This window comes from Helicoverpa armigera, chromosome 11 (genome assembly GCF_030705265.1).
Source record: "Helicoverpa armigera isolate CAAS_96S chromosome 11, ASM3070526v1, whole genome shotgun sequence".
NCBI classification, from domain to species: Eukaryota; Metazoa; Arthropoda; class Insecta; order Lepidoptera; family Noctuidae; genus Helicoverpa; species Helicoverpa armigera.
Window position 1 is genome coordinate 3,617,755 of NC_087130.1, and position 21,338 is coordinate 3,639,092.

Sequence of the window (21,338 nt, forward strand, 5' to 3'; positions counted from 1 at the left end):
TCTTGTCAAACTGTGCCACTCCCAAGTTAAATAAAAACCGGCGCAGAGCGAGTCTAACTCGCGCACGAAGGGTTCCGTCCATTTAAAAAACATTTATTTATAATATATTCCTTATTCTGTGAATATGTCAAGCACCTATCTATTGCCGTTATTGATATCGAGAAAAATGAGCAAGCCCCCCCAAAATATTTATTTTATTCTAGTTTTCATTATTTGTTGTTATAGCGGCAACAGAAATACATTATTAATTTCTGAAAATTTCAACTCTCTCACTGTCACGATTCATGAGATAAAGCCTGGTGACAGACGGTCGGACGGATGGGCAGAGGAGCGAAAACAATAGGGTCACCCTTTAGGTACGGAACCCTAAAAACTGTATAAAGCTGAACTCTGGCTATATGATATATATACTGTGCACTGATGATATATTCACTTTCTTATTTTAATTCCGTTTGAATTCGATAAACCATCGACCCACAAAGTGTTGGTTGGTTGGAGCGTATTTACAAATCAGATGAGCTGAGGCAAAATTGACAGAAAATTCCTACCATGACTCTTGCTGAAAGCTGAAACGTTTTAAAACTGTAAACTCTAATTTGTTTCGTGTAACATAATGACAGGTAGACTAGCTAGCCATAGACAATTTTGCGTTACACAGTCGTAATTAACTTAGAACTCAAGCATTTATTATTAGCTGTCTTACTCTAACTTATAAGGATTTAGAATTTCATGTCCTGTTGTCATCAGATGTTCAGAAATCAGAATTCTTTTTGACAGAAAGTTTTGTTTATCGAATTGACTGTGACATTCCGAACTCCGCGAAACGTGTCGTGGTCTTGAAGGATTGGTTGTTATCCTTCAATTTCATAATTTACAGCTCGTTTTAACACGAATTATTAAATATGTAGAGTACAACGTACATACGAGTGAAGTTCCTACGTTCATCTTCTTCCAGGTAGGTGAAATACGTGACGTTGATGCTTAAATTCTTGTAAACAGTATCCATCGGTAAATATTTCTTACATCTTTCTGGCTGTTTTCTTTAGTGTATGATAGTATAGTGAGTTATATTACAGTACTGGCATAATGTTATTATGAAGTTGGTATAAGTAATAAAAGAAATGATTACCTGCGGTGCTATGTGCTGTGAATCTCATAATTTGTTAATTATTATTGTGCCGCCGTCCGGTGCACAATTAATTGATAGATAAGCATCATCCAATAAAGACAAAATTTTGAAAATTAAAGCAAAGGTATTTGTATGAATTGTAATACTGATTACAGCTTGAATAAATGTGTCAGAATTGTGTCCAACTAGAATCTTATTTGATTGGAAAAGTATTTTTCCTTTCGTAATAACTACATATTTTTTTTTATTTATTAACAGAAATCTGTAATAGATAACAAGTAATTTTATAATACTACTAAAAGGTATTGTCTCAAGTTAGATCAAAATCTAATTAAGTAAAAGTTCTCTTTGCCTCCTGGGGTCACCAGTACTAGAAGAGTCATTTTCGGATTTTATTGAGAACAAAATTCAAAATTTCAATGATATTTCGGAAAGGTTATTCAAAATTAATATACATTCAGCCATCACCATCCTACGATACTGCTGCTTTGGCCCCAAATTAACCTACATCTTGCGTGCTTCTCATTTATGGAAGCACATCAACCTTTTGGATCAAATTGATAAAATAATTCGACATACACTTTCATCAATTTTAAATGTGGCCTTGGACGACAAAGCTTGGTCTCAAGCTACACTTCCCATCCGTATGGGAGGGCTTGGCGTCCGCAAAATTTCCAGTATTAGCTTACCGGCATTTATTTCCTCCGTCCATGGCACTGACAAATTGATCAGGAAAATTCTACCTATTACACTGATCAATTTTGAGGTGCCATGCCTGGCGGAGGCTATTAATGCCTGGAAAGTCACATGCCCGAATACCGATCTACCGCCAACCCATCCTCCCAGAGACAGTGGGATGAGCCGCCTGCAGAGTAATACGGAAAAATCTCATTGATACGTCAATTACTTCTGCGGAGCGAGCACGCCTACTGGCTGTGGGTGAATGGGAGTCAGGTCTTTGGCTTCACGCATTTCCGTCGGCAAACATAGGCACCATGTTTGACGACACCACTTTCAGACTCGCTGTCAGCCTGCGTCTGGGTGCTTCGTGCTGCACTCCTCACCGCTGCCACTGCGGGGAAGCTGTCAACAGCCTCGGTCACCACGGCCTGTCGTGCAGTCGGAGTGCGGGCCGCATACCACGACATGCGAATATCAACGACGTGATCCGTCGGGCTCTTGTTGCCGTCGGCGTGCCAGCCGTACTTGAACCAAATGGTTTGGCACGCGACGATGGCAAGAGACCAGACGGCATGTCGCTATTTCCGTGGAAGATGGGTAGGACTTTAGTGTGGGACGCGACCTGCGTCGACACTCTTGCGCCATCCCATCTTCCTAGAACTGCGTGTTGTGTTGGCTCCGCCGCTTCACAAGCAGAGGACCTCAAACGGCGCAAATATAGTAGTCTTATCGGGAATTACATGTTTGAGCCGTTTGGGGTTGAAACTCTCGGGCCGTGGGGTCCGAGTGCTCACGCGCTTGCGAAGGAAATTTCTAAACGCCTTGTTGACACTTCTCGTGACCCAAGGGCTGGCTTTTATTTCGCACAGAGGTTGAGCATTGCCATCCAACGTGGCAATGCTGCCAGCCTTCTGGGTACATTACCCGGTGACAGCGATGAGGAGCAATTTTTTGATGCAATATATTAGTTTTAAGTTGTACATATAAGTTTATTTTTAATTTTATAAAATTAATGTAAATATTATGTCAATAAATATACTATCAAATTAAGTATAAATACTTGCTTGTTGTTGCTTGTTTTGAATACTTTTATCAGTTTCGTTTATGATCTTAGATTAATTCTATTCCCTGATAATATCGTTAATTTACGATAGCTACGAAAATTGTGTTAATTAAAAATAACAATAAAATTTAACTGAAGCACACTTTAGTATGAAGTTCCTTAAAATGGTACACCCTTTACGTTGCCTTTTTTATTAAAAATGTTCTACCAGTAACACATGTATGTGTATGTATCCTTCTGTTGACAAAATTCAACTAAAGATTACCGTTACAAATCATATTATTGTGTGCGTATGGGAGGGGGGGGGGGATTTCCAGCTTGATATATTCAGTACAACTTACAATGCAGATATAGCAACACAGTTGTTTCTGTATTTTTATTAACTTTAGTTGATTGAAACAACATATTATTACTTTAATTCTGTTTAAATTTATTATATGAACGCAGTGTGCTTTTTCGTTAGCAATGTGCTACAGTCTCAAGTCATACTGAAAATTATTATATCAGTATATTCTACAATCTGATTGTAGCACAAGTTTTGTGAAGATGACAACCATGATTCATGGAATGGTGAACGTAAAAATGGTATGTTTTATATCCACAGAAATACCTTTTGTGTACCTATATTAAACATACAGCTGTGACCCAAAATAGCTCACACCCAATTTTCATAGTTATTTGTACATCTAACAAAATTTTTGTTTTCTATTTCCAGGATAACTCCAAGAATACATTTCCAGAAGAGTGTGATGAATCTCAAATGGCAGTAACTCAGAAATCTGTGATAAACATGAATCAACCAAAGGACGCAATTATACGAATAGACGTGCCAAACACTGGTAGAAATGGCACGAAAACCGAGACAGCAGAAATCAACATTCTATGTTTTAATTTAACACCATATAGCCAACTGACACAATTCCTGTGCTGTTCCATTTTCGTATTTGTATTTTATCTAGCTTATGGATATTTTCTAGAATTAATATTTGCTAAATCTGAAGTGAAACCAGTTAGTTTGTATATAACTTTAGTACAATTTTTAATGACTATGGCATTGAGCTACGTTGAGTCCCTGATAAGGAATCCTATTAAACGGAAGTAAGTATGGTTTATATTACTGTTTTGTACTAGCTGTTACAATATACCAAGCCTTGATAAGAGATTTCTATGAAATACTGTTTTCATTGCAATGTTTAATTCATTTTTTCGGAAAAACCTTAAAATAGTAAAAATCAAACATAGCTGCTATATAGTTGCTAAGTCACACAACTAATGTCTCATTTTTGCTCTATGATAAACAACTTAACGTTGAATCGTAATACATCTATACTAATATTATAAAGCTAAAGAGTTTGTTTGTTTGTTTGAACGCGCTAATCTCAGGAACTACTGGTCCGATTTGAAAATTTCATTCAGTGTTAGATAGCCCATTTATCGAGGAAGGCTATAGGCTACTTTTTATCCCGGTACGGGAAGTAGAGTAGTTCCCACGGGATGCGGGTGAAACCGCTGACACGAGCTAGTAGAATAATAAAAACATAAAGTAGTTTGACCTCCAATCTATGGCTAACACAATACTTTGTGAAAAAGCTACATACTCAACATATTTTCCAACCTTCTTTCAGAGTACCTCTAAAAACATACGCATTATTAGCAGCTCTAACACTTGGGACCATGTCATTCTCAAACCTAGCACTGAGTTACCTCAACTACCCAACACAGCTGATATTCAAGAGCTGCAAGCTAATACCTGTGATGATTGGAAGTATTATTATAATGGGCAAGCGCTATGGGTTCCTGGACTATGTAGCTGCTGTTGTCATGTGTATTGGACTCACTATGTTTACGCTGGGTAAGGATTTTATGATGTTACTTAGCTGATCCCGCGAACTTCGTATCGTTTAATTTAAAACAAAAGCTATCAAAGTCATAAATGAATTATATTTATTTCTATTAAAAGGTTTAATAAAGCACCTAAACACGTCAAATAAATGTATATGTAAATTATAACCCACCCAAAACAAAAATGTGAAAGACTGCCAAGTTCGATAATATGGGAATGCTTCGCCTATAAAAGAAGTGAGATCTGAATAAGTACCAAGTTCCATACACATACCTCAGTTAAAAATAGTTACTTTTTAATGATGTCACTTGGCAAGTTTTCATACACCTTGTTATAAACCTACTAAACGCAATGAATCAAGTATTTAATTTTCTATTAAAACTTGCCAAGTAATCATCATTAAAAAATAACTATTTTTAACTGAGGTATATGTATGGAACTTGGTACTTATTCAGATCTCACTTCTTTTATAGGCGAAGCATTCCCATATTATCGAACTTGGCAGTCTTTCACATTTTTGTTTTGGGTGGGATTTCATTTATTTTTGTAAGGTTGTTTATTTTGTTTTTTTCTTATGATGAAGTTAGTTAAAGAAATGTCTCATTTATACTATTTTTTAGATTTTTTAATACGCACTATGTTTCTTACAAAGAAATGAACTAGATTAACTAAATGGACTAGATTTACCAACTGACTGACATGACATGTTATCATATATTATGTTCGTGGATCAAAGTTACACATTCGTTATTTCGAAAGTGATTCACACTTGGCCGTTTTCAGATTTTTACTTTACTTTGACTAAATACAAACCTTTGTACCATTCGAAGATATATTATATAAATATAGATAAATTTAGTTCGTTTTAGTTCCTTAGGGCTATAAATTTACACCGGGTATAAAACACCTTCATTATTTTGAAACCGACTCACACTTGGCCATTTTCAGATTTTTCCCTTTACCTTGACATAAAGACCTACCTCCATGCCAAATTTCAAGTCAATACGACCATTGGAAGTGGTCTAGGTTTTTGATGAGTGAGTCAGTGAATCAGTGAATCAGTCAGTGAGTGTATAGTAAAAATAGCGATTTTCTGACGTCAATATCTCAAGACCTACAATAGGTATATTAATGAAATTTTGTATTTTAGATAAGTGAGGGGGTCTCAACAGATGCTAGAAATTTGAAATGTGTAAATAAAATAGATTTTGAGTTATAGGGGGGTCGAATTTGGCCCGAAATGGTTCGTGTAATATAACCCACGGCCGGTGTGTCGCTTTTTTTGCTCGAACTTGGCGGACACACTGCCGTGTGTCTAGATTCTAAAATGGAATATTATTTTTGCAGCGGACTCCAGCACCTCACACAACTTTAACTTCGTGGGCATCATAGTAATATCTCTAGCGTTACTCTGCGATGCGATCATCGGCAATGTGCAGGAGAAAGCCATGAAAAAGCACCATGCTTCTAACAATGAGGTTGTGTTCTACTCGTATGCCTTCGGCTGTGTGTATCTTGTGGCTATCACGGGGGTGTCTGGTATACTGACTGCGGGCTTCGAGTTTTCTTTGCAGGTGAGATTTTTTCATAGGCCTTTGATATAAAATGACCGATGACCTTCGCTTATTATGCCCCCCGCGCACTAGGCAGCCACGATTTCCTGGCTGTGGCAGCCAACACAATGCTCCTGATTGCACGGCAGCGGCACGGCTGCTCGCAGCTAGAGCGGGTGTAGGCAAATGTATGTGGCTGCCGTCGGTGCCCGCCCGCTAGTGTAGCAGCCAGACGTATTTCCGAACTTTGATAAGATGACTTTCGACGATTGGCTGCTATAACTGGCAGCCCAAATATTCTGGCTGCCGCTGACTGCCTAGTTCGCGGGGGGCCTTACAGTCACTTACATCTACATAGGTCACTTATGAAATTCAGTTGCCTGTGACAATAATAGAGCACCCATTACTAATCCAACTATAAAAATCTTGATACTTGCTTGCTAATACTATTTCAATTCCTCTAGTTTTTCTTCTACCTCTATCATAAAAATATGTCTACAAAACCATTTAAACTGCTTCTGAAAAAAATCATTTTACATTAATATCAACATTACTTGTTTCAGAATCCTCTATCAATGTACATGAATATCTTCCTGCTAAGTCTGAGCGGCTACATGGGTTTGCAAGCAGTGCTCACTCTAGTGCGAATATGTGGCGCCACCGTCGCTGTAACGGTCACCACGTTCAGAAAGGCGCTCTCCATTATAATATCATTCTTGTTGTTTAGCAAGCCTTTTGTGTTTCAGTAAGTATTGTTCTTATATAATAAATTTGTTAATTTCCATGCAATTATAAAGATGTATATGTATAGCCAGTGTTGTGGGATGCACCGTGTCTGTTTTTTGTTTGTTTTTGTCATGGTGATAGACAGTGAATGCGGTAATAGACCTGTTTATGCCATCATTATGAATATTGTATTTGGAAAAACAAGGACTATTGATTAAAAGAGGAGCATAAACTTCTAGTTTAATATAGGCTTTATTTTAGTTGTGTGGTGGTTGAAACCGCTCAAATTATCCCAGGTTTTAGAGAAAAATCGCGCTCTCCTTTCTACGAAAAACGTATATTATGCTACTTATATTAATATTACGTAATGTTTGTGGAATGATATTAACATATCCTTGTATATTTTTTTCAGATACGTATGGTCAGGTATGCTGGTTGTATTAGCAATATACCTGAACCATTACAGCAAGAAGCATCCGAACTACGTCCCAGCTCCTATACTCAGATGTTGGCATTATATGGATAATATCTACCAGTCAGAATACCGGTACTTGAGGATTAAGAGCAAGATGTATGCTGATACTGTGTAAATATAATTATTGTTATTATCAATTATGCAATTTGGTGTATGTATTTCTGTGAGAAATTATGTTAAAATATTTGAAAGAAATCAGTGCACTAACTTTGTGCATTGTGAACGAAATTAGTTATCGTCAAATGATTTAGCCTTTCTGAAGTTAGCCGTTTAATGCCTTGCGCATGCACAGATGAGTTTTGTTTGTAGATATTTACCATCATGAAGTCATTAGTAGGTATCCAGTTTCGGAGCTGCAGAGTTATTTGATGAGACACACGTAACACCTAAAATCGGAATGATGTTCCTTCTCCATACTTAGCACAAAATCATACGTGTGTAAAAAAAAAATATGTGTAATCGAATGTATTTTGAGAGATTTTCTTTAGATTATATACAAATAAATAAGATTTTCACTCCGGAATTTTACTAGCGCGAGAAAAAATTAAAAAGAATTTTATAAAAGTATAAGTTTTAAATCTACAGTGACATTTAAGATTTAAGAAGACTCATTAACTAGCAAAGAAAATTATTTTATTGAAATTATTTTAAATACATTGATAAAATTAACGATGATGACGATATCGTCATCATGGCGGAAACGCTGCAGGACCTACAACAGATGCTGAACGACCTGGCTGAATCTTCTCTACGCATCGGCCTACGGATGAACTTGGACAAAACCAAGGTCATGTTCAATGAACATGTTCTACCGGAACCGATTGCGATACACGGCGCCGTTCTCGAAGTTGTTCGGAAATATGTATACCTCGGGCAGACATTGCAGTACAAGAAACAACTTTGAGGACGAGGTGAATAGGAGAATTCAGTTGGGTTGGACTGCATTTGGGAAGCTACGTCGAGTCCTAACATCGTCGATTCCACAGTGCCTAAAGACAAAAGTCTTCAATCAGTGCGTCCTACCTGTCATGACTTACGGAGCCGAAACGTGGACACTGACGGTACGGCTGGTCCACAAGTTTAAAGTCGCTCAGCGGGCTATGGAAAGAGCTATGCTCGGCGTTTCTCTGAGGGATCGCATCAGAAATGAGGTAATCCGTCAGAGAACCAAGGTCATCGACATAGCCTACCGAATCAGCAAGCTGAAGTGGCAGTGGGCTGGCCATATTAGCCGAAGAACCGATAACCGTTGGGGTAAACGAGTTCTAGAGTGGAGACCACGTCTCGGCAAACGTAGTGTAGGACGTCCTCAGGCACGGTGGAGTGATGATTTGCGCAAGACGGCTGGCAGGAGCTGGATGCGAGAAGCCGAAAATAGATCTCAGTGGCGTGCAATTGGAGAGGCCTATGTCCAGCAGTGGACTGCGATAGGCTGATGATGATGATGATAAAATTAATGATCCACAATTATAGGTAAAAGTTGAAAGTCGAGGATTTCATAAGTCTAGAAAAGTGATTTGCAACAGCATTTAAAAATAATCTTCGTAATATTATTTATTTGACATATTTTGTTGGTATTGTATATTCTTTATGAATCGTCCAAAATGTTTGAATAAGGCGTAGTAAGGGTTGTAAAAGTGAGATTTCGAAATGAGTGTCTACATCTTTGGATGGCAGTGATAGTAATTTATAATATGTAGTTATAATTAATGTTATTTTACATTAGCTTTCAGAATTGAATTAGTTCAATTTGTATATGAGTGTAAATACATATCATGTCATGTATTTCTTAGAATTATTTATGTAAGTTCCAATGGGATTGATGCGATTAACTGGGCACAAACTGCCAGATTTATATGTTATCTATACATTCAGTAAACTATATACAGTAAGCTGTGGTAAATATTCTTAAATAAATATGTTTGCATTTGACATTTTAAAATAATGAGTAAAGGACAATGCCAGGGTGTGGGCTCAAAGTTTGCCCAGCAATGGGAGTAGTTCCAGCTGGTTCCATAGTGCACTCTGAACACGAAATCCAAATATTTTTGAAATCGGTCCCAGAGGTCCCGAGAAAAACCGGTTCAAATGTTAAACTTGAACAGGCACTTTATGAAGCCCAAGCCATTTGCCCAGTAGTGGAAATTGTTAAAATAGGTTCTTTACTGCACTGTTAACACGAAATCCAAATATTTTGGAAATCGGTCCCAGAGGTCCCGAGAAAACCCGGTTCAAATGTTAAACTTGAACAGGCACTTTATGAAGCCCAAGCCATTTGCCCAGTAGTGGAAATTGTTAAAATAGGTTCTTTACTGCACTGTTAACACGAAATCCAAATATTTTGGAAATCGGTCCCAGAGGTCCCGAGAAAACCCGGTTCAAATGTTAAACTTGAACAGGCACTTTATGAAGCCCAAGCCATTTGCCCAGTAGTGGAAATTGTTAAAATAGGTGCCTTACTTCACTCGTAACACGGAATCCAAATATTTTTAAAATCGGTCCCAGAGGTCCCGAGATAAGCAGGTTCAAATGTCAAACTTGAACAGTCACTTTTTAAAGCCCAAGCCATTTGCCCAGTAGTGGGAATGGTTAGAATAGGTTCTTTACTTCACTGTTAATACGAAATCCAAATATTTTAGAAATCGGTCCCAGAGGTCCCGAGAAAAACCGGTTCTAATGTCAAACTTGAACAGTCACTTTATAAAGCCCAAGCCATTTGCCCCGTAGTGGGAATGGTTAAAATAGGTTCTTTACTTCACTGTTAATACGGAATCCAAATATTTTTGAAATCGGTCCCAGAGGTCCCGAGAAAAACCGGTTCTAATGTTCAACTTGAACAGTCACTTTTTTAAGCCCAAGCCATTTGCCCAGTAGTGGGAATGGTTAAAATAGGTTCTTTACTTCACTGTTAAGACGGAATCCAAATATTTTTGAAATCGGTCCCAGAAGTCCCGAGAAAAACCGGTTCTAATGTTAGCCAGCCATTGTTAGCAAGCCATTTTAAGCAGCCACAAACCTAACAACCTCTTTTCTTGAAATAACATTCAGATAGTTAGTGGTTTCACTGTTAAAAGGATAAAAAAACAGAAATAGACGTTTAAAGGTTATTGTTGTTTCTCTTGCTTTTCAGTCTCTATCTACCACAATCAGTCCTAAGTTCGAGTAGCGTCATGCAATTAATATACGTAATGGCAATGAAAAAATCTTATCAAGACGAATAAAATAAGCTCAAACACGAGGTAGTAAATAGATACCGTTGAGGAGTTCCCTCGTCTCACTGTCATCTCCATCGTCAGGTCAGGTCTTAACCTCCACAGTTTTGTGGTGTCGGAGACATATACCCGAATGACAAGTTTTTATTCGATATGTGCTTACAATTTCCGAGAGTTCCCTATTGTTTTAAGGTTTCTATCACCAGACCCTGGACTAGGGCATGCAATTACGGTAAAACAAAAATTACCGGTAAAAATTCGGTAATAAAAATATTTTTACCGGTAAACCGGTAAAACGGTAATTTTTTTTAAATGTGCTATTATAACAATAAGATTGGGTAGTTTTAAAGCAAAAACTAAATAAATATGCAAAGTATAAGGTGGTAAACGTTTTTTGTGACGTGGGCCGTAACAAAAAACATGTCATTACCATCCGTACGCGATGTCGCCGAAAAAATGCAAGAGAAACGGCTGCGATGGTACGGACATGTAAAAAGGAGTGACACCTGAGGACATCGGCAATGTGAATGTGATACTCAATCTCAATAGACCCGGTCAAAGGCGCAAAGGCAGGCCGAAACCGTGGTGGTTGACGTGAAAATCTGCGAACTCGAAGAGGAAGATATCTATTCAGGAGGATAGAGCGAAGTGGAAGAAGGAAGATACGGAAAGCCGACCCCGTCACAAGACGGGATAAACGCTAAGAATTACCGTAAAAAAAATGATTTTTCTTTGAAGTGAAAGCCCTTTTTTATGGTAAATCATCAAATGACAGACTCTTTCTGTCTAAAACCCATGTTTTTTAGCAGGCGTTTTATGGACCAGGGTCGCGGTAACTCTTTCGAACAATCCCGCGGCCCCGGCAGGCCTTGGCCCTGCTGGGCCCCACTGGGTTTGCAGACATCTCCCTAAGGAGCCCGTGGAACAACGTGCGCCCCTGACACGGGTCTGTTGTCTATGCAGACGGTGGAACGATGAGCCGAACTCACCGCCCACAGACCGACGCCTGCGGTGGCCGGGAGTCGTCTCTCGACCCTTGGCGCCCATGGTGTCTTCCTGGTCCACTACAGCGGCTGGGATGAGAGGTGCTACTCTCAGTCGCTCCGCCGTCTCCTTCTCGAGGATGACTGCTTCGCAGAAGGAGGCGACGGCTTCCCATTCCCTCTAGCTCCGGACCATGGCTTGAACCAGGGAAGGACGCGAAAGATCGCCGCTGCCTATTGCCTCGACGACAACACGGCGGTACCCTTCCCAGGCAGTGCACACCTGGACTGTGTGCTCCACCGTGTCCTCAGAGCTGTCCGCATGATGTTGAAGTAAAAGCCCTTGCTCAGTAAGGTCATAGAGTAGGTAAAATAAGCATATAGGTAGCAGTAAGTATATATAGTATGAGCTGACAGCTTTGAGGAAAAACAGAATAACCGGAAAAATCTAAAGAAATTGTATTCATGTTTCATCATCATCATCATCATCATCATCAGCCTATCGCAGTCCACTACTGGACATAGGCCTCTCCAAGTGCACGCCACTGAGATCGAGTCATGTTTAGATTTTATAAATGAAGATGAGAAAGAAGATTTGTATCTAACCTAGAGATAGTTAAGGACACACAAGTTTACTTTACTAAAAATAGCATCTGTAACACTCTTACAATACGTAATGTATGCAACATTACATTATATTCAGGCTACATAACAAAGATTTGACGTTAAATGAACAATTGCTATATTTTATCAAAAAAACCGGTAAATTACCGGTTTCATATTATTTTTACCGGTAATTTAAAACTCGCAAAAATGGGCGATTTACCGGTAAAAACGAAACCGGTTAACCGGTATTGCATGCCCTACCCTGGACCCTGGAACTATTTGGAAAGTAAATCCTTTTAAACAATAAAATGATTGTTTAAATCGGTTGGTAAACGACGGACTTATGCACGTACTTACGTAAAAAGAATACAAACGAACTGAGAAACTCCTCCATTTTTTGAAGTCGGTAAAAAAAATCTCGTTCAATACCTCGTATTTGTCGATTGATATTATAATGCATTTCAATTAAGGTAATAAAAGTGCAATAGTTAAGAGTTCGTTAACATATTTTTCGTAATATTGAATAAGAGTCAAACCAGTTTTTCTCAGGACTCCTGGGATAGATTTCGAAATATTTCGGTCTGGGACCTATTATAAGCCTATGGAACATAATACACTATGCAGTTACTGTGGGCAACTCTTGAGCCCAACTTCCATACAAAGAATAGCATTGTCCTTTACTGCCACATTTAAGATGAAATTTGTAATTGTGTATAAAATTGTGTAAATAAAAATACATTATTTATATCAATGACATTTATTTTTCATTGTATGTACAAAATCTTATAAATCTAAACGTTTTCATACAAAAGTGTCCAAATTTAACGTGTTTGAATATTTGGAATGTTATTTAAGACACTATTTTCATTGGCTTTATACATTATCTAGGACGACAAAACGATTAAGTGGTTAAAGCATTTTAATACTTTTAGGCGAAGAAATAAAAACAATTTTGTGGTTAAATTTCGTGGTTACTTGAATAAACAACGGATCGATGATCAGTCGATATTAGAATCCAATTATATTAACAATTAATATTCTTTAAAGTTTAATACATGCGTCAAAAATGGGAATATTGGTCAAAATAATTAACATTATACAGGTCACAAGGTCTAACTACGCTATAAATTAAATACGCTTCTCTCTACATCTATCATTCGCTCTTAATGTACAATTAACTCTTTGGTATATGGTCCTAAAGCTAGTATTATTTGTCTTTTTACATGAGGGAGTTGGCCCCTTTGCAAGTGTTGTACGGACTTATTGAGCACAGTTTATCACAATCAAGTACTTACTAGTCAATTTTGATTGAGGGAGCTACATGACAACTTAAAGGGATAAACATTTATATATCTTTTTTAAATATCATTTGCATGATATTGCAAAGGAGCCTTATAGAATTTATCAGTTCTGTTTGTCAAGGGGCAGGGAATTTGTACGCAAAACAAGAGTAAACAAGGAATTGTGCGTCAACTTTAGAATTACTTGGAGTTACAAAGCGAGTGAAGCGTTGGACTCTGAGATCTTACTATACTCCAGTGTCAGGCCTTAAGTGATAAAAAAATATCACATATCACTTTAGAATATGAAAATATCGTGTTACATTTTCGTTTTAAACCTTATTGCTTATGTCATAGTGAACAATTTAGTTTGTACAAAATGCAAAACAACACTACCAGTGCTTATAAGCTACATAAATAATATTGAAAGTGAAATTTGCTCTATACTATAAATACTTAAGTTTATTTTAGTGGACTTAATCGTACATCAGTTTGTGTGTTGTCGTTCACTTAGGCTATGTATTTCGATATTAATTTAGACTCACGAAACAGAAGAGAAAAGCCGTCGACCAATAAAAAAGAAGCTCACACATTCCTGTATTGTTTTAGTTCAATAATGCTTTGAGTATAAAAATACTAAAAGTGGCTTTGTATGTGTGTGTGGACTGGGTATTGTAACGTTCGGTACGTGATCCACACACAGATATAAGCGATATTTGCTAAGAGAACCCTACACTGTCTCTCACGCTGCACATACAAAATTATTTCACTATATCACAGCACTAGTCTTGCACTTCTCTGTACGGTATCTCACTGGTCACTGTGAACGATTCGAAGTAGTGGTTTAGGAATTCGAACGTGGGCCGTTTTTCGGGAATGGCGTCCCAACATTGTAGCATCAGTCTATAGATATCGTCTGGGAGGTAGTGGCCGACCGGCTTGGGCATTCTGTAGCCTCGCTCCACTTGCTCTATCACATCCTTGCCATGGAGCCCTGGATACGGTATCTGGCCATACGTGAACAGTTCCATTAACAGAATACCGTACGACCAGACATCGCTCTTAATTGAGAATCGTCCGTAAATTATAGCTTCTGGCGCCGTCCACTTCACAGGGAAGCGGGAGCCTTGTTTGGGGCAATATTCGTTGTCTTCAATGACCCTAGCGAGTCCAAAGTCACATATTTTTGCTACGTTATTTTCACCTATTAACACGTTCCTAGCGGCTAAGTCTCTGTGTATCAACATTTTGGATTCTAAGTACTCCATGCCGGACGCGACTTGCGCGGCGACGTACACGAGGTCCTCGAACTGTAGGAACTTGCCCTCTCCGTTTCTGAGGAACTCGAGTAAGGAACCCTTGCTCATGTACTCTTGGACGATGTAGACTGGTTCCTGTGTTGAGCAGACGGCGTATAGTGCTACCAGGCGTTTGTGTCGGAACTTCTTCATAATGGCCGCCTCTTGTAAGAAGGCTTGCGTCGACATTGTGCCTTCTCTTAGCGTTTTTACGGCGACCTGTAATTTGAAATGTGAATTTGAAACATGTTATGTAAATATAATTAATTTTTATTCAGTAAAACTTATAGTGTTTTTTTAAGACGGAGAACAGTTCTTTTATAGCTCCATCCTCCATCCACTGAGCCTTTTATAGCTATTCACCCTCTAGAAAGTACTCCAACATTATAATGTAGGTATTCGATTTGTATTGTGGTAAATTATTCGTTAAACAAATATGGATGAGGAAAATGATAGTTTTCCTATGTTAAAATTAACCACATTCCTACAGTATTGATATCTAACTATGGTAATTAGAGATATTCGCGATAATTCTTGGAAGTGAACTGACGTCAATTAATACGAAACCGCGATAAAGGGAAAATAGGTTTTAAATGTCTGAAATAACTAGACAAGTGGAAATTAGGAAGAAAGAGCACTAAGGAAGAAAATGATTCCAAAATTCAAGCAGCAAGAACGCCAAACATTTCAGACAAAAGTCTTCATCCTCCAAGCCCTTTTCACAACTATGTTGGGGTCGTCTTCCAGTCTAACCGGATGTTGCTGAGTACCAGTGCTTTACAAGGAGCGACTGCCCTATCTGACCTCCTCAACTCAGTTACCCGGGCAACCCAAACATTTCAGAAAAAAGTAAAAAACAAATTACCTCAATATTATTACGCCATTTCCCATAATAGACTTCTCCAAAGTTGCCCTGTCCCAGCTTTCTTATAAGTTGTATTTCGGACCTCGGTATTTCCCACTTGTCCCTTAGTTCGGGGCCAAGGTCCCACATCTGAGGCTCTGGCTTGGGACACGGCCGGGCGAGCACGTGGCATAGACCTAGCGCGTTTTCTGAAACACAATCAGTATCTTTTATTTAAATAGCGTTATGGTAATGTTAGTGGGCTGTATTTGGATGATAAAGTGGTGTTATGGTTGTCTATGGTTACTAAGGTGATAGCTTAGAAAAAGATACTATGATTGTCTACTGTAAGTTGTGGTATAAGTAATAGAATCCAAGATTATTTCTGCGGATTAGTTGTTAAACTGCAATAAAAGTTGTGGCAGTGTGTCTGAAAGAAGCACCACCCAATTTTGATGGATAAAGGCATTCATTGACTACATATTTTGCAAATGTTGTTTCGAAGATGAAGTATTTATCATCTCTTTCACTGTTAGTATTAAACCACATCTACCTTCTACAATAAAAAAACAATAAAAACAAACTTATAACTCACTCGTATATGACATAACAAGGGCCGGCAAGCTCGGGAAGGTCTGATTGGTCGCAATATAAAACCCTCCATTATCCAGCGGCTTAATCTTGTAATGTTTGACATGGTACCCTCTTCCCTCCTCCCAGTCTTTGACGCTGAGGCTGAACCCATGAGGATTGTGTTCTGCTGGCCTCACGAGGAACGTCCCTCGAGGATTGCTTTCAGCCAACAGGAGCTTGTCAGCCTCTTTTCTTGAGACGTGAGGGAAGAACCAACTGCAACATGATGACGGCCTTTAGAAAAGTCGTTGATTAATAACACGAAGGGGAGGGTTGTGACCCGTCACCGTATTTTGTTACCGCTGATGCTAGAATTAGGAAGCTGTAAAGATTAGTAGTGTGGAATCTATGCTTATAAATAAAGAGGAAAGATTATTGATGTATTTGCATCGGCTAATCTCGGGATCTACGGAACTGATTTGAAAAGTTTTTTTTTCTGTTCGGAAGCTGCACTCTCTGGTGCATGAACATGGGCTATGTTTTATCCAGGTTCGGGAAGAAGTTTTTTACGGCACGCGGGTGAAACCGCGTTTTTCATCAGCATGATCGTTTATGAGCCAAATTGATCCAGATATAGCATCATCTACATATTTCAGTAAATTTTCTAATTGGGACGTAGGATGAGGATCTAACAATGGGAGGAACTTTTTAATGGTTAGAAAAAGCAGTATTTACATGTGTGTGCGAAGAAAGTTCGGAAGCGAGTTTTTCAAGTTTGCGTAGGGAGATTTAAGAGGTATTAGGGAAAGGTCTAAGGAGTTTGCACAGTTGAACTTTCAAGATCTTGAACAAAACTTGTCCTCTTGTAGATTATACAGGGTTGAGTATTTTAATCTATAAGTAAAGAAGCAGTTGCCAATATTTATGTACAAAGAAGCATTTTCTCGTTTCTTATTTCAATTTTAAGGGTTAGTTAACTCTAGTAAAAGTTAAGCTCTCGTAGCTACGTAATGTCGTGAGAAGCTCATCGCAAACTGACGCTACGAGATTACATAGTTTATATAACCTTGATTACTGTCAACCATTCACGGTGGCATCATTCAAGGGTTATATAGGGTTAACCCTGTTCTAAAGTTACTAGGTCATAGGTACATATCTAGTAAAACAAAACACTCACTCTTCACATTCCACAGAGCTTTCTTCGGCCACGAAATTGACTGGTACAAGTCCTTCTCTCCTAGTAGTAAGATGTAGGACCCTCCACCAGTCTGGTTCGGCGTCGCTCAGGACTTCCATGCGGTCTCCCTTGCGGAATGAAATGTCTGAGTCTGCGCGGGCTGTGTAGGCACATAGTGCTTTTACCACGCGACGACCGCCGTTTGTTATACCTGGAATTATGTGAAGGATTATTAGCAGTGTTTGACTGATAGATTGGGTTTGAAGACATGAATATGGTGATATACAACGATATACAAAAATTGTAAGGCGACTGTACATCCTAAGAAATATACAGTGAAATACCCCACTGAAAACACCCCTCTATGCTTGGAAGCATGGTCGGGGAAAGGTTAGGCGAATATGATGATAGATAGTTGGACACATTAAAAAGTCAGTTGCCTATCAGCCTGTTAAAGGACATAGGCTCCCCCATAACGCACCACCTGCGCTCAATTTTCAGCTCTCCAATAACGACTGCCTTATCATAACAACTCCCACGTAGCTAGAGAGTTATAAATAGACACTAATATCAGTCCAATATACATAGTTTTCTATTATGAAAAAAGTATTCGCTACTCACATTTGCCAGGATTCCGCGTGCGCACGATATCCGCAGGAGGGCGCGACAGTACTCGCGTGTTGGGTTCACCTGTGTACCGCGTCTCCAACGATGACGGACATGCTGTGAACCCCGCCTCGTTCTTGTACGCCGGATATACTGGAAAATATAGGAGGATAACAGTTAGTTTGACTTACCTACACAAGACATGGTAAATATAAAGCATCTTCTCTTAGTTGCTTAAGCAGATACCATCATAAAATCCACCAACACAACTTCTACTATGACTTGATGATGCTATATAATATTACCTTCTGTAGTTTATGTATGAGACACAAAAGGCAAAGTTTTTATTAATTGAGTAGCTCCCGTTAGACACAGAAGGATTTATTCAGCAGGAAAGTTATTTCACACTTCTTTGGTTTAAATATTGACGAACCGTTGAAATGTTCTCAGCCTTCCCTTTCGTGACTTTTACGAGTCTCGCAAACAGCTGACGCTTTTTATGTGTTTTTTTAGCACTCAATGTGACTGAGTAATCTCCACATGAGCCAACTCTAGCGAAGGGTTCTTTTGGCAAACTTTTGAGTTACCAAAAATCACGTTTTCAATTGAACCTGTCGAAGCGTCTACACATTTCTGAAATGTTATTGTAATCGTAGAACCAACATCTGGGTGTTTCAATCACCCTTGACCTCTCGTAGAAAAATTAATTAATAACATCGAATCAGTAATTGCGTTTGATTCATATGACCATTGAGGTGCAATTAATATTGTTTCCAAACAATGCACATGACCTCAAACCGGTGTCTAAGTAGAATAGTAACGAATGAACGCGAATTGCGTCTAATGGCCGGTTTTAACATCGTGCGAAAAAATCTAGCACCATTGTTCTTTTCAAGGAAATAGGTTGTGTTCGGCTGTTTAAAAGGAATCCACTCTTGTTGCTCACAGCTTTGTGATAAAAATACTCTGTTCTTAGAGTTTTTTTTTTCGAGTCCTTGATGAAAATGGTTTTTGCATAGTGACCATCTTTGAAGCTGAAGGAGTGTTATTTTATTGAATTTTGATGGTTGGCTAATCAAACGACAGATTTATTTTTAAGTTATTGATCCTGATTTCATGAATAGAATATCGAATAGTAAAGACGCAGCTTTAGACGACTTTAGAAAACAATTAAGATGTAAAAAGTTGAGTATCTCAAGTCTGAGAACAAAGTCTTGTTAAGTGCTATATAAGTAGTCGAAGTTTTAGTAGTGCTAAGAGAACTTTGCTGAGCGATAGACAAGCGTTAACTTGATACTTATCGATAGATTGAGGAATAATTTCTTGCATCGATTGGTGTTTAATTTTTTTGCCAGAAGCCAACGAAGCCTGCTTGAAGTCTTTTTAAGCAGTTCTTTATCATGCCACTTAAGGTTTTCGTATGGAATACAATCCTAGTAGATGGTAATGTCTTCGGCTATCTTGATAACAACGATATTCGTACCTATTCTATTATGGCCGTTATATTTAAATAGCATATAGCCATAGGCAACTGTAACTATTTCTATTTAGGGATAGCTACCCCTTTGACAAAAACTGTGAACGAAGCAACGCTAACCAAAGGGCTTTTTCGCCCAAATAAAAGTCTAAAACTGCAGTACAACGTAATAAAACTCACCCAAAGGCCTATCTGGGTCATGGCGGCGGCTGCAACACTTGTTACCCATGGCGCGGCCCGCCGGTTCGCCGCGCCAAGCCGCTCCTGAAATTAAAAGAGTATAACATTAGCGACATAGAAATATGGCGGCCATTACGTCAAGGTGTGTGAGGATTAATAGCAAGGTGTGTGTTTCATTTCATATGATGTGGATGACTTGTGTGGAGGAGTCTAATGGAAGAAGATGTACTAAGTTGATCTATAGGACTGAAGAGTTTCATTTGTTTGAATGATCTAATCACAGGAACGTTACAGAATCGATTTGAAAAAAATATTCAGTGTTAGATAGTCCATTATTTCTAGGGACTGTATTTTATCTTTTCTTGTCCTAGGGACGCGGGCGGAGCTGCGTGACATTCAGTCCTAAATAAGATTGGGATAAGGGCAGCCTTACACATAAAGACATTTTTTCACAATGATTTTGCGTAGGAACATATAGAAGGGTACACAGTTTAAAAATAGCCCCGGGTAAAAGATTTGACTTATAATGCGGTTTAGTGGTTCACCCGACCTGGAAGTTCGATTACGAAATAAACTAAGAATAAATATTTCGCTGAGTAATCGAGGACCGTACCCTTTTTGAATGGACAAGTATTGTGAATGAATGGTTTAGGTAACCCCTTCGTATTCCTACCTCATGAACTATTGAATACTATGACCCTTTATATTGAGGATTCGTGATTTTATTCATGATCTCTTCTCGTGTCCCTAAAATAGACTGCTCCAAATGTTTTGTAGCCTGGACAACCTGTTTCCATATGTAATATTTTATGCCTGTGTAGTATGTATTTGTGTTCTAAACTGTGACGAATAGTGTTTCCTAATGTCAGTCAAATATATAACTGTTTGTAATAAAGCTTATGAACTATCATCATCAAGTAAGTAGGTTACATTAACAGTGTTATCGTGACTGATAACAATGAAAACACTGACACAATTGATGTTAATGTTTTGTTTTATTTTATTTTGTTTTGGACTATTATTATGTTTTATTAGATAATTAATGTGTGTTTTTATAAACAGTAATTATAATTTAACAACTAATGGCTTCAAAGTTTAAACAGGAAAAAATTACAATATGATTAAAAAATATTTTCAGAAAGCTGAAGTTAAATTGAAACATGGTTTAGGTTTAGAGCATATTTGTTCTTAGTTAATGAAGTGTAAACGAAACCTAAAGATATTATTAATTAAAACTTTTTTAATATTTCTACTAAGTACGCCAACAATTTATACGCGGTAAATATTTGTTCTGTTTCGTATCGTACGAAATAATAATACAATCAAGTAAGAATACTTGTAGTGTTTGTTCTTACGAATAATGGCGTACAAGAAAATAATATAATAATTTTATATATTTTGCTACAAGCGTGGGCTCGTACATATTTATGTAATAGTATTGGCTGGAAATAATACTACTACAAGCCATTTACGATTTGCCCTTTGCAGGGCTATGGTCTAATCATGACATAAAAGGCTAAAAATCAATTACATAAGTATGTTTGTACATTTTTAGTAATTGTAGACCTCTATCCAATGGTATCACCAATATTTCGGGTGTCTTTGGGATAAATGTACGGGTGTGTATGAAAT

The 21,338-nt window shown here is 38.2% G+C and overlaps 2 protein-coding genes across 8 annotated transcripts in view; one reads left to right on the forward strand and one right to left on the reverse strand.

Annotated features, from left to right (window-relative positions):
* Positions 1 to 795: 795 nt before the first annotated feature.
* Positions 796 to 13,025, forward strand: LOC110371982 (adenosine 3'-phospho 5'-phosphosulfate transporter 2). Of its 3 annotated transcripts, none has more exons than XM_021328476.3 (6): positions 796 to 955; positions 3,589 to 3,971; positions 4,499 to 4,725; positions 6,064 to 6,290; positions 6,833 to 7,014; positions 7,408 to 13,025. In XM_021328476.3, exons 2-6 carry the CDS (start codon positions 3,634 to 3,636, stop codon positions 7,583 to 7,585), a joined length of 1,152 nt encoding a protein of 383 aa, XP_021184151.3. In that variant the 5' UTR covers positions 796 to 955; positions 3,589 to 3,633; the 3' UTR covers positions 7,586 to 13,025. The 3 variants fall into 3 exon arrangements, with proteins under 3 accessions (XP_021184151.3, XP_021184152.3, XP_063892840.1); XM_021328477.3 differs by having other exon boundaries at positions 799 to 1,008; XM_064036770.1 differs by lacking the exon at positions 796 to 955 and adding an exon at positions 3,224 to 3,458.
* Src64b (Src oncogene at 64B) overlaps positions 13,010 to 21,338 on the reverse strand; it is a 59,452-nt gene continuing 51,123 nt past the window's right edge. For 3 of the 5 annotated variants that reach the window (XM_064036768.1, XM_064036767.1, XM_064036766.1), the window contains 6 exons: positions 19,707 to 19,790; positions 18,065 to 18,202; positions 17,444 to 17,654; positions 16,289 to 16,560; positions 15,715 to 15,902; positions 13,010 to 15,068 (listed from right to left, as the gene is read on the reverse strand). In XM_064036768.1, the coding sequence (XP_063892838.1) occupies positions 14,334 to 15,068; positions 15,715 to 15,902; positions 16,289 to 16,560; positions 17,444 to 17,654; positions 18,065 to 18,202; positions 19,707 to 19,755 (1,593 nt within the window). In that variant the 5' untranslated portion in view covers positions 19,756 to 19,790 and the 3' untranslated portion in view covers positions 13,010 to 14,333. The remainder of the gene's footprint in view (positions 15,069 to 15,714; positions 15,903 to 16,288; positions 16,561 to 17,443; positions 17,655 to 18,064; positions 18,203 to 19,706; positions 19,791 to 21,338) is intronic. The other 2 variants (XM_049850726.2, XM_064036769.1) reach the window with 2 other exon arrangements.